The 13,895-nt window shown below is 43.7% G+C and overlaps 1 protein-coding gene across 1 annotated transcript in view; it reads left to right on the forward strand.

The window, feature by feature from the left end:
- Positions 1–13,895, forward strand: part of ZNF143 (zinc finger protein 143) — a 61,844-nt gene that overhangs the window by 20,468 nt on the left and 27,481 nt on the right. Inside the window, exons 2-6 of the mRNA XM_090032677.1 lie at positions 6,057–6,175; positions 6,447–6,539; positions 7,050–7,133; positions 7,273–7,353; positions 13,266–13,462. Of these exons, the coding sequence (XP_089888803.1) occupies positions 6,064–6,175; positions 6,447–6,539; positions 7,050–7,133; positions 7,273–7,353; positions 13,266–13,462 (567 nt within the window). The 5' untranslated portion in view covers positions 6,057–6,063. The remainder of the gene's footprint in view (positions 1–6,056; positions 6,176–6,446; positions 6,540–7,049; positions 7,134–7,272; positions 7,354–13,265; positions 13,463–13,895) is intronic.

The raw sequence follows: 13,895 nt of genomic DNA on the forward strand, positions 1-13,895 counted from the left end.
CTGGGGCTGGAGCAACCACATACTCCATGCCCTGGGCTGAAGTAAGGCCAGAGGACTGCCAGAGTTGAAGGGTAAGCAGCAATGGCAGGGAGACGGTGGCCGGGCAAAGGTTGTTGGGTGGGGAAGCGATGGTTGCAGAGGTGGCGAGCAGCAGCTGTGGCTCTGACTCTGACCCCAACCCCAAGTTGGGATGTGGGTTGGGGTTATGGTTGCACTTGCAGTTACCATCTCAGCTGCTACCTGCCACACACACCTTCCCCCTGCCTTGTACTCAAATACAAGACAAGAGGCTTCCCCCATGTTTACTGAGTGAGGGGGAACCTCATATTAGAGTCAAGAAAATACAATATTGTAGTGTTTGCAGGCTCAGTACAGATTTGTTAGTTTTAACAATTAAACTCTGAAGCTGCCATCTTCTATGGGATTCTTGCACCTACTGTGACTGATCAGACTTCACATCTGCTTTTCCCATGTAGTCTTGAGCAGGACCATGCTCAGTTCTTCCATTGCATGCTTTCTCTGCAGTGGCTGCTCTTGGCTGGTGTATGGAGGGGTGCTGGAAACAAGCAGAATGCTCATTCTTGCTCTTCACCTCCCTTGGTGCCCTCTTAGGCATGCTGGTCTTAAACTTCAGTGAGATGACATGCATCTTTTCAATCCCGTACTGGATGGTTGAGGAAGGTGTAATCTGCCTGGTCAACTTGCTCCTGGGTTAGGCTAAAATGGCAACACTGAAGAGCTGTTAGAACTGGATCACCACATCCAACTCTGACAATGTACTTTGACTCTTTCAGCTCCTCCTTTGGATGTGTATGACTTTTGAGTTTAGGCATTTTGACCTAAAGCAAAATTTGGACCAGTTTGTATCCCACTGGGCCGTTGTGGGGGCTTTTTATACTGTGAAAGAGGCCAGCTGGTTCTTAAAGTGTGATCATAGGTACGTGGGAAGAGGAGAGGTGCAAGATTTTTCTTTGTGGTAATTTCAATGAATTGTCCTTTTGTTGTTTTATGCATAGCTCTATGTGGGGTTCCATGCTTTTAATTGGTTCATTGTTAAACTTTTTATAATAAAGGTCAACAAAGTCAGTCTAGGTCTGTCTGTCACTCACTCGCTCTCTGGCCTTGCCAGCACAAAGCTGTGCGATTCAAATGTAGAGAAGACAAAAGACAGGTGGGAAGAAACCATTGATTCGAACAAAGAGTCTCCTGAGACTGGATTTGGAGGGGTAGAAAGAAACTGATGGAAAGTTAGTGGGAGCTGGGATAGGATAGTTTAGAAGCCAGTTTGCTGGTGACGTGAAGGACCCTAAAATTGGACAAGAATTTGAGATGAGAGGAGAAGATTGCACCTGTTTGGACAAGGAGACTGGCACTAGAAACCTGCAGAGGGGAGAAGCCACACACTGGACAAGTAATCAAGATGGTGGGCAGAAAAGTAGAGTTGTCTGAGCCAAGAGATTCAGAGGAGCCAGGCCTCCTCTTCCTTCAGGAGACTGAAACTTGGAGCCATGTGGGGAACAAAAGGATCTAGGACAGGAGAAACTGGGACAGGTTGGGCAAGGAGCTGGGTTGGCAGTGGGGAGCAGGAACTGTTTTGACACAGGGACTGAGACTTGGATAGGGGAGGAGGACACATTGTTAATCTGGTAGCAAGTCTAGAAAGGGGACTGGCCAGGCAAAATAGCGAGTAGGGTAAGGAGCCTGGGACAGAAAGCTAGGGGTGGATGAATGTATGACTGGTGTAGGAACAGACTGGGGAGAAGAATGGAGAAGGAGAAAGGATTGAGGAAAACAGCACACATCTGTATATAAAAGCCCATGTCCATTCAAAGCCTGGAATGGAACTAGAGTCCTGAGTCTGCCCGTTTCCTTGCAGTAGCTGATATCTGTAGAAACCCCTCTGGCATGCTGTTTTATCTCTTGTGCTGGTCCAATCAGAGAATGACAGTCTACTATGGGAATCGGTTACTTTCTCAGCTCAAGTGTAGAGGTCTGCATCGTGGAATTAAACAACTTATATGCTTATGAATGCAATGGCACACAATGTAATTTATGTTTTCTTTACTTTTTTTACAATCTAAGAAAGTGCACCTACTACATTTAATTATTGAGTTTGTAAAGTCAATCTCCAAAAGAGTTAGGAAATGACCAAATTAAGGTTACCTGTGCAATTTTAATACAGGTTTTCAAGAGCATTATGACATGTCCTTATTAATATGATCCCACGTGGGTTTTTTCCACTGGACCACTGTCTTATTCAGTCCACAAAGTGGATGGTGTTCTGGGAGTGAATCGGCACTATGTAGTTGCTGGGGAACTGCCCAGTCAGTCCACTGCTTCATGTACTCCAGAGGCTGGTAGTAGGCCTTTGTGAGTTGGCAGCAATCCAATCCATCTTTGGATCTGGCTGCTTCGAATGCCAGGGATCTGATCCAGAGTTCTGGACTGGGTTTCTGCTTCGATCCGGCTGAAGCGGCTTTGAAGCTTAAGAGCCGCCTTGGAGATCCGGCCATAGGGTATAATGGGGAATCAATGAAATATCTATAACTTTGTCGTTTTTTGTCTGATTTGGATGAACCTTGCAGGGGTGGTAGCCCCTGCTGAGAGCAAGATGTCTGCCAAATTTCGAGATGATTGGTGCGTGGGCTTGTGGGGAACTGTACTCCAAATTGCTGAAAGCAAATCTCATGTCACATGTATGTATTACAACACAGGGGGGTGAAAACTGGGGTGGCGGCCCCTAGTGAGGCCACAAAGCCTGCCAGGTTTCAAGAAGATTGGTGCAGGGGTTTTGTGGGAACTGTATCCCAAATTCTTGAAAGCAAAACTCATTTCACGCCTATGTGTTACAACACGGGAGTCAAAACTGGGTGGTAGCCCATGGTGAGGCCACGAAACCTGCCAAGTTTCAAGAAGATTGGTGCAGAGGTTTTGTGGGAACTGCACCACAAGCTGCTGACAAGCAAAACTCGTGACATGGGTGCTTGTGCAACTTACTGTCTCTGTCTTGGGGCAGTTGATTGTCTGTATTGATTATTTCCTCTCCTTAGTCCAGGGGTGGGCAAAATACAGCCCGTGGGCCAAATCCGGCTTGGGAGGTCATTCTGTCCGGCCTGCAGGGCCCCTAAAAAAAATTTGGAAAATTAATATTTCTCTGCCTTTGGTTCCTGTCAAAAATGACAGGAACCAAGGGCAGTAGGACCCAGGGGAAGCCCAGCGGGCTCCAGCAACAGCTGGGCCTGCCTGGCCCCACCCCCTAGCCAAAAGCCCCAGCTGGGGTTTCTGGGCTGGGAGCACATAGCTGACCCAGCACGGGAAGCTCAGGTAAGTGGGTGGGGGGACCCCAGGCAAGGAAGGAGCATGGGGGGGAAGCCGCTTCTCCGACCCCATGCCCAGTGCTTTGTGCTGCAGCTGTTTGCAGCCTGTGTGGGGCTGCCTGTACCCACTCTGGACAGTCCCATGTGGGCTGCAAGTGCCTGCAGCGCGGGGCACTGAGTGTGGGGCAAGGGAGGGTCCACTTCTCCCCTGCGCTCAGCTATTCCCTGGCTCCTTCCCTGTGCGGAGAAAAGTGGCCCCTTACCCACTCCATGGCTGGCAGTGGGGCCAGGTTACAAGGTGGTGCTAAGCATGGGGAAAAGTGGCCCCTCGCCTGCCCCATGGCCAGTGCCCCAGTGTCCTGTGCTGCAGCGACTTGCAGCCCACCTGGGGCTTCCTGTGCCTGCTCTGGACAGCCCCATGTGGGCTGCGAGTGCCTGCGACGAGGGGCTACTTTTCCCCACACTCAGCACCAGCCTCTTCCCTGCTGGCGAGCAGGGAGTCGGGGCTGTGTGCTGCCCCCCACCTGTACCGCAGGGCTGGGGGGCACTGGATGTGAGCGGGTGGGGAGCCAGCGGGAGCACAGGGCCTGCACTGGTGTCCTGGGGCCAGTGCCAGTGAGGCCCAGAGCAGGGTGGCAGGAATGCAGGGTACCAGCTGGCGGGGCTCTATGGGGCTGGGCCAGCTCCCCACTCCCTGCTGGTGCAGCCCAGTCCATCTCCACAAGCCCCTGCCAGCCTGCGCCCCGCTTTGGGCCCCATCGGTGCTGGCCCTGGGACATTGGTCTCAAGACAGTGTTGGTCCCAAGATGGTGACCAGGGGGCGGAGCACCTGTCAAGGGGTGGGGCACGTGTCAAGGGGCAGGGCTACCCATGCAGCCCTCGACAGCCTGCCAAAACTGGGTAAGCTGCCCTGTGCTCAAAAGAATTGCCTGCCCCTGCCTTAGTCTCTGCTTTTGTAGGTGTTAATTGATGGTAATTAACTGGTTACATTAGCTACCTACTGTGTATTGAGCTGGTGGCTGAGTGAATCATGATTAGTTGGTAACTGGTAACACAGTAGCTTAGCAGCTAGGCCTGCAGTAGTGTCTCCGGGGCCCCAAGATAGACACAGTTGCACAAGCACCCATGTTATGAGTTTTGTCTGTCAGCAGCCAGAGGTGCAGGGCCCCAGAAGCCAGAACCACTGCAACGATCTCCTTGACAGCTGGCAGGCGTTGTGGCTGCAGCAGGGGCCACCGTCCCTGCAGCTTTCATTCCGCTGTGTCTTAACACATACAGTGTCACCCATGGCATGAGTTTTACTAGTCCACAGTTTGAGGTGCAGTTCCCTCCAAACCCCTGCACCCATCTTGAAACTTGACAGGTTTTGTGGTCTCACCAGGGGCTAATTAGCCTGCAGTTTTCATCCCCCTGTGGTGTAACAGATAGACGTGACATGAGTTTTGCTTTCAAGAATTTGGGGTGCAGTTCCCCCCAACCCCCTGCACTGATCTTCTTGAAACTTGGCAGGCTTCATGGCCTCAGTCAAGGCCACCACCCTTGCAGTTTTTACCTCTCTGTGATGTAATACATACACATGACATGAGTTTTTGATTCATAAATTCGGGGTACAATTCCCTCCCGGAATCCTTACACTGATCTTCTTGAAACTTGGTGGACTTCATGCTCTCAGCAGAGACTACAGTTCCTGCAAATTTCATCGAAATCAGACAAAAAACAACAAAGTTATAGATATTTCATTGTTTCCCCATTATACCCTATGGCTGGATTTCCGAAGCAGCTCTGAAGCTTTTCCGAAGCACTTTGGAAGCTCCAAACTGCTTCGGAAAGCTAATGAAGCCAGCCTTTCGATCCAGACATGCTGCTTCGGATGCTGAAGCGTCCATATCTTCTCCTGACCCAAAGCTCTGTCCAAAGCCTTGCACAGCCCTAGCTGGTAGGTATGTGGTGGGTGAGGCAGGAGACAGCAAGAAAAGAAAGGAATATCTAACAATTAAAACAGGCAAATGGTACCAGGAGAACTGTACAGAGTTCTGCCACAGAGTTGATGGAGTCAGGATTCTGCGCAAAAAAAAGTGTAATTTAAGACCATATCATAACAGACATGCCCCTGGTGGCTAGATTAAGGTTGCACAGGTAAGCTTAGTTGTGGTATTTCCTAGGGTGCCTGTAGACATGCTTGTTCATATTCTAATTAGAATGCATGAGAGCAGACTTGATTAAGCCACTGGTAAGCAGTTGCTTGCACATATAGTCCTATAGAACTTCGCTAAGACTTGCATGATTTTCATGATTTGCTTCTAGTTACAGTTTACAACTTCATTCTTAATTTTGAACAGAAATTATAGTACAATGTGAACTGTACCATTACTTATTAGATGAATAATTTCTATAATTTGTTTTAATAGTTAGACGCCTAAAATTCAGGGATTTCTATGTGATAAAACTCACAAAAATAAGTAGGTTAGCTAGCAATACTTGGCCATCTGATATAACTTTTCATCTTCTAAGCTCTTTGAGACATTGATCAATCACTGCATCATATCTTTGGGGCAGGTAAACCTAAATATCCATAATACACTAAGTAAAATTTTTGAGAGGATTTTTAAAAAAAATTTCAGGATTTGTTTGCCATCTTATTGGGCAAGGAATAAACATGTATTTTTTTATTTCTTGATGTTACTATTTATTGTTCAGCATTCAGTTCTTATTTTTTGTAAACTCCTCATTTTTTTCTAGGTAGACAATGTTATTAGCCCAGATAAATCGAGATTCTCAGGGAATGACTGAATTTTCCGGAGGAGGAATGGAGGCTCAGCATGTAACTCTCTGTTTGACAGAAGCAGTAGCTGTACAAGGTAACTATTCAGGTTAACATATCTCCACTTCATTCTGACTGTGAAATCTGGCATTTAAAAAACACATATATCATTGTATATATGGGGGTAATTTAGCATATTGTACATCTAAAATGTATTGAAATAATTACATTTGTTTAGATAATTTGTTTGATTAATCTAAACTGCACTGTAATTATATTTTAAATCATGCTATCTTTTTAGTGAGCCTTACCATGTTTAAAGTGTCTGAGTTTGACAATACTATAAAATAACTTTTTTTTCCCAATAGATGGTGACAACTTAGAAAACATGGAGGGTGTAAGTTTGCAGGCAGTTACACTTGCTGATGGTTCCACTGCTTATATACAACACAATTCTAAAGGTAAGTACGTGAGTAAAACTCTTTGCTTTATTTATTGGCTTCCATATTGTTTCTCTGTTTTAGTAACCTGTATCTGAGTTTAGATTATAAACTCTTAAAAGACAAGGATTATTCCTTTTCCTGGAGCCCCCAGCACAATGGGGCTCTAATTCCAATTGAAGTGCTACCAAAAAATAACTATATACTACTACAGTTAATAGGAAGGAGGGAATTAATTAGTAAAACAATTCCTTAAGGAGTAAAGCAAAAAAAATAGCCTTTCTGTAGATTTCAACACTAAATACTACCAATGTACAGATTAAGGGCCCGTAGAAGCATATTTGTAATAACAATAAAGATTTTCCACCTTCAGCATTTTTTATCCCAGAATGTCATGCAATTTACATACATTAATATGTACTTAGTATTTGTCAATACCAAATTTTTATTCTATGAAACATTTCCCTCACCTCATTTAAAATTGTGATATGTCATGTGGGATAATTTATATTGACTCTTGATGTATTCCAGATGGTAAATTAATGGACGGTCAGGTGATTCAACTAGAAGATGGCTCTGCTGCCTATGTTCAACATGTATCTATGCCCAAAAGCAGTAAGTGCATGAAAGCTAGAAATATATTTTAAAATATTCATTTGGCTGATATAACAATGATTTGAATGTAGTGTTAATCTGTTTGTAAAGATTTAAAGAAAACTTATTTCTAAAATTATACCTTTTTCCCTTTGAACAGGAGACAGCCTTCGTTTGGAGGATGGGCAGGCAGTTCAGCTGGAAGATGGAACAACAGCATTTATTCATCATACTTCAAAAGGTAAGTCCTTTTTCAAAGTATGATTCATTTTATTAAAAATATGTTATAATTTCCTTCAAGAATACTATGCTGGTCAGTATGATTAGATTCTGAGCATATTTACAACATTGTGGATGACTTGCTACATTAAATCCTAGCTAGATTTTAAGTATTAGCAAATGGAACTGCTGACCTGAGGGTGGTTCAGTTCCTTATTTGGAACATAGTGGTTCCCAACTGAGAAAAAATTGCTGTGGGTTTCTAGAGCTATTTTAGCTTTTCAATGCAGAGAGATGCTGATTATGGAGAATTTAAACCCCAACATGAATTTCAGTAAAGATTGAATGTAATGCAAAAATGAGAGAGGCAGCTAGAGAAAGCAGATATCATTCAAATTAGAGTGTCTAAAGCAATCATTCTCAACCAGGGTGCTGCAACACCCTGGGGTGTTCTGAGATCCTTTAAATGGTACCTGGGGATGCCACACAATGTCAGCAGTCTTAGTGTGTAAACATGATTCACATGATAACCTCTGAGATTTCAAATAAGAATCCATAGGCTCAAAAACATTTCTGACCTTTTGTGGTCTTTCTGTGTTCTTTGCAACAGAATTGCTTTATTATTTTTTTATAATAAAAAAAAAAAGGAGTGTGATGAGTGTTTGAAATGGAGTGCCGCTAAATTTAGAAAAATTATGGAAGGGCCTGGAGTCTAAAAGAGTTTGAGAATAGCTGGTCTAGAGATTGAGTTCTCAGCCACAGAGTATTTAGAATATATGCTACTTTTTTAGAAGAATTCTCTGTGTAAGAAGTCAAGTAAGCAAATTTATTTATTTCAAGTGTGAATGTTGACTTTTGGAGTAATTAACTACACTAGTTAAGAAATATTCTTATGCTTGACAAGCGTATAAGTGAATATTTAACTTTTAAACCAGTATTTTGTAAGGATCAGCAAAGCTAAAAAAATAGAGACAGAGAATGTAAAGTAGATAATCTTAGAAGAGCCTCAGAAGTAATCCCATATTCTACCATTACAGGACCCTCCCTTTAGAAATTTCTTTTGCAGGCACATTGTTTGAAAGAAAGAAAAAGTAAATGATTATACTTTTACTGATTTACTTTAATAAAGGTATTGAATATCCTAGGATCTTCCCTCTTATTCATTGTCACATTTAAAAAATCACCTTCCTCTTTGCAGCCCACTTTCCCAATCAAGTACAAGGGCACAGATTAAACCAGTGGTTTTGAACATTTTTAGGCTTGAGGCCTTGGAAAATGCCATCTCAGTTTTTACTAATTTTTTAACTACAGAAAAATAATAAAGCAATAATTCTGATGCAAAGAACTCTGAAAGACCACAACTGGTCAGAATGTTGTTGAGACTATGGATTTCTATTTGATACCTCTGGGTTTAACCTGTGAATTATGTTTGTACACCTAACAGTGCTAATATTATATGGAGCCCTTGAAAATCTCAAGGCATCCCAGGGTGCTGGAGTCCACTGGTTGAGAATGACTGGATTAGAATATGTAGCTGTGAAGAAAGGCTTGGACAAACTAGACTGAAATGTTGTTGGTTTTCAAAATCACTGAAATTCATAGTGAAGTAATGCAACAGGAGGATAGTTACTTTCCCAAGACACATCAGAGTGAAAACTGATCAGAGGAGTTTCACTTTCTTTTTTCTGCAGGGAATCCTGAATCTGTTAAATTGTATTTTGCTGCAGTTTTACAAAGCTGTAGTAAACAACAGTGACAGTTCTGGAGCAGTTTATTAGGAAGGAAAATGCAGTGGCTACCCGAAAGCTAGAGCTGTGCAGTACTCCTTTCACTCACACATTGCAATATTTAGGAGAATGAAGGGAGAACAGAAGGAAGAATGCTCCTTCCCCCGTTTGTCAGCCAGAAATGATTGGGATAGAAGAACTGTAAAGTATCAACATTGTACTAGCAAATATGGAACCTGCAAATAGGGGCCAAAGAGAGGAACTGGTAGGAATGCTAGTCCTCTGTTAGCAGTTTGGTTAGGGATGGATGACTTTTTTCACAATATATAGTATTGTCTGGATTTTGCTTCTTGAAGCTGGAACACCTACCTAAAGGTTTATGGCTGATAGGAATGAACATTCCGTTTATAGTTTGGAGTAAAATTGCCACAACTTCTGTGTTGATAGGAATGATTATTGAATAAGAGAAGGGAGGAGTGAGGTGGATGTGAGAAATTGAAAACAGAAGTATAGCAATGATGGAGGACTTGAGAGGAGAAAAAAAAAGAGACAGAAAATATAAGGGCATAGGTATAAAATGAAATGAAAGGAAAAGAGAGAGGGAGAGAGAAAGTGATAGGAAGTGAAAAAAAAGTAAGCTGATCTCAAAGACAATTCAGGATAAGATATACTATAAACTGTTTTGGGGAAAAAATGCAATCAAACCAGGAAAGGAAATAAAGTACAACAGAAATGAGCTCATTAAGTTGGTTGAATATTATATGGTTAATGTACCATATTTACTCAAATATAAGATGAACCTGATTATAGGATGACTCCCCAATAATTACATGTTATATAGAGAGAATTTATAAATTTGTTATAATTTTCTAGGTATATAATCTAAATATTGGAAGTTTGCCTTGAATTTGTCACCCTTCCCACTGCTACAGCAGGGAAAATAAATCTGAGGGGGTTGGGTAGCCCCTTGCCCTCTGCTTCCTACCAGCCTCTTCCCCCCCTCTTCCCCCTAAAGTGCCTCCCGAATCTCCATACTGTCAGACCCTTCTCTCCCTGAGCACATGGAAGTGAGGAACAAATTTGAAAACAATGGCCTTGAAATTAAACATACTAGCAGTTTGCATATAGTACCCATAGACTCCTGTTCATCCAGAATTGATGCATGTTGCCTTTTTTTGAAATTGCTGCAAGTTTTAGATTCCATACACACACTTTTAAGCGGTACTTTGGCACCTACTAGTATATAGTACAAACTGCATGATAGTCCAAAGCCAAAAGGCTTGTGATTTGTATATAGCTCATTGGGCTGGGCCTCAGCAGAGTCAACATGATTTCAGGCTGTGGTGACCCCGCTGTTCAGCACTGTTCAGTATGTGTGTGTACTCCAGATACCTCCTACAAAGGATCCATGTGCTGATTAGAACCCCCACTCATGAGTAGAACTAGGTGTTCTTGTTGTGGGTTCTGGGATCCTCCAAAATTTTATGCAGATGAGGCTCAGGGCAACTTAGTCTGGTTCCATCTTAGGGAGGGCAGGACCACAGTCATCACATGTGACAGACTGAGGGGCTGACAGAGGGATTGTGGATTAACTGTGTGGGGCCCTGTGTAGTGGTGATTGCCCGGCATTTATGGCTGAAGAAATAGGAATCGTTGGAAATAGGAGAGAAAGGCACAACTCAGCTGTAGGAGTGAAGAAGTCTAAATGCATTCAGTGTAGCGGTGATGGGGAGGACTGAGTGCAATGGGCACTACCATATGTCTTATTCAGATGGCCTACGCTAACTTATCCTTGTGGTAGGCTATCATTATTATGTTTTCCCAATAAGGGTCATGTGTTTTATAGTCATGCTTGGTGCTGGCTACATTTAATCAACTTCATAGTTGGTTTTCATTGCTGAACACATACTGCTTCTGGCAGCAGTTTAATGACAGCCAGTGTATTTAATAAGGTTCACTTGTATGTGAATGTAAGAGATGATTAAATATGGAATTTTGAAATTTGATTATTGTATTACTGGACTAAATAATGTAAAATTAATTTCATAGTATTCAATAAATATATCTTCTGTTATTCAACCAGGTAATATATTAAGTGACATTTTTAAATAAAATTAATTAAAAACTTGTTTGTTTGCCAGCTTGACTACATTATGTAATACACAGTATTCTTTGATTCCTTTTTATGACTTTGAGGGGAGTGACAACACAGGTATTTTCAACCTTAGTTAGAAGGCTTATTCCTTGGACTAGCATATGTTAGCTAAAGTTTTCAGACTCTGCTAGTCTGTGTTATTTTCATGTATTGAAATGAATTAGCGTGATTGCTTATTATGTACTCACAGAGTACTTCAGCTTCTGCATACCCTGGCACGTGCGTAGTAATGAATGTATTATATTCCTGTATTCAGAGTAATTATAAAACATTGTATTAGACATTGAAAGGATGCTTGGGTCCTTAAGGTTACAGGAATCATATACCTGTATTTTTCAGACCATAAGACGCACTTTTTTCCCCCCAAAAGTGGGGGGAAAACGAGGGTGCGTCTTATGGTCCGAAGGTGTGTGTCCCGGGGAGACGGGGCGGAGCTTGCCCGCGGAGGCGGTGGAGCCCGAGCGGGACACCCGCCGCTTGTTTATGCCGTGTCCCGGGGAGACAGGGCGGAGCTTGCCCGCGGAGGCGGCGGAGCCCGAGCGGGACACCCGCCGCTTGTTTATGCCGTGTCCCGGGGAGACGGGGCGGAGCTTGCCCGCGGAGGCGGCGGAGCCCGAGCGGGACATCCGCCGCTTGTTTACACCAGAAGCCGGCGCCCTTGCCGGTGGCCGGGAGCCGGCAATAAAAATGGCCGGCCACCGGCACACATAGTCTCTCCTGCCATAAAAACTGGGTGCGTCTTATGGTCAGGTGCGTCTTATGGTCCGAAAAATACGGTATATAAAAAACTTGTAACTGATGGTATTAACAAGTAAACAAGATAGATGAACAAATACATATTAGCCCTAGCGCATAGAAATTTCTAAGTGTATTTGTGGATTTGGCCCTCTTTGCAAGTGAAGATTAGGCTTTGTCACTTTTGTAAATCTTCCTTGCCACTTTGATAAGTGGACAGAAATAAAAAATATTTTGCTAGGCTGTAGCTTGCAACAAATTCAACCTGTGTTACTGATGTCAATATTATAAGGCAGTGTTGCTTGATCTTTTGGTGCTAAGGGCCACTGAGGGACACAGGGCTGATCCATGGGCTAGATTGCACCCCTTTGACTGGCTTTCACATGCACAGATTGGGCCCCAGGACCCTACACCACCTTCCCCTGGCCCCCACTGGCCAGGATCAGGACCCTGGGATTCAGGCTACCCCCATGCATCAGGGTCAGGACCTGCGGTCTTAACCCACCCTACATACCGATTGCAGCATGCAGGGCCATGCTGTTCAGCCCACATGGCTCCCCACGGGTCCAGAAATTTCACAGCAATTACTTTGGAACCAGCCACATGTGCAAAGTAGCTACCACACCATAAAAAGCTCCAACCAGCTATGAAGTTAAACCTCAAAAATGTGTATTAACTTCATAGCTGGTTGTTACCAAGCTTTAATTTGCACATGTAGCAGAGGTCTCTCCTGTAGCTGTGAGCTTCATCAGCTGATGGGGCTCCCAGCTATAGGAATGCACCATGCCCAGCTGGGACTGGGAGTCTAGGAACTGAGGTGGAGGTGCAGATGCTGGGTTCCTACAGCCTGCCTCCCAGTGCCAGGACCCAGATGGGTTCCAGTAACCACAGAACATGGCTGTGATCTCCCAGCCCCAGAGGTGAATGGAGCCCCTGGGCTGAGAGATGCAGGTGCCGGGATTTCCAAGCTCCTGTGGTGCACGAAACCCCCACAGCTGTGAGATCGCAGCTGCTGCAGTGCTCCTCTGAGGCTGTAAAATCATGGCCACTGTGTGTCCCAGCCCCAGGGGTGCGTTGGGTGCCCCGCCACTATCTCATTTCCTGACGTGCATGTGTAGCATGGCAGGAGGTGTGATTGTGTGAATCATGCATAAGATCCAATCACACCTTTACCTGCATGTGTAGAGAGCCCTCTGTTCTACTTGTACTTGTCAGTGACCTTTTAATAGATTGTGATTATTTCTCAGGTTATATTTTTATGTTGGTCAATTGCAGGCACTGGTATTCATTCTCTGTCTTGTAATAATTATTTCCCAGACAGTTATGACCAGAGTGCATTACAGGCAGTCCAGCTGGAAGATGGAACCACTGCTTACATTCACCATACAGTTCAAATGCCACAATCAGATACCATCTTAGCTATTCAAGCTGACGGCACAGTGGCAGGTCTTCATACAGGAGATGCTGCCATTGACCCAGATACCATCAGTGCACTGGAGCAATATGCAGCCAAGGTACATTAGAGTACATTTTGTATGTCTGTAGTGTCTTTAAGTAGCATCACTTTATAGAAATCCCATTTTAAATTAAGAAGTAAGATGTGAATTAGTTAGATAATGTATTCCTCAGCCTGGCAAAAAGATGAAGCATCTGAGATGGCAGCTTCTTCATTAAGATGCTTATTAAGAGTAGAGGGATCAGTGGTATTAAAAATGATCCTGCTATTAAGCTGGATAAGAGGAAAAGATACACTTAAAAAAAACAACATTGAAATAGGATGTATTCTAGAATGAATCAATTGAAGGGGCACCAGCAGGGGTGTGGGGGGCTTTAATTTTAATCATGCATTTGGGGGGGGTTATCTCAGAGAATTTGCGATTTTTTTTATTATTATTTTTTTAATCAGGGAAAACCAAGATCCCTGCTCATCAGTATGACTTGGGAAGC

Source organism: Crocodylus siamensis, chromosome 2 (genome assembly GCF_052110815.1).
Source record: "Crocodylus siamensis isolate JL-2025a chromosome 2, ASM5211081v1, whole genome shotgun sequence".
NCBI classification, from domain to species: Eukaryota; Metazoa; Chordata; order Crocodylia; family Crocodylidae; genus Crocodylus; species Crocodylus siamensis.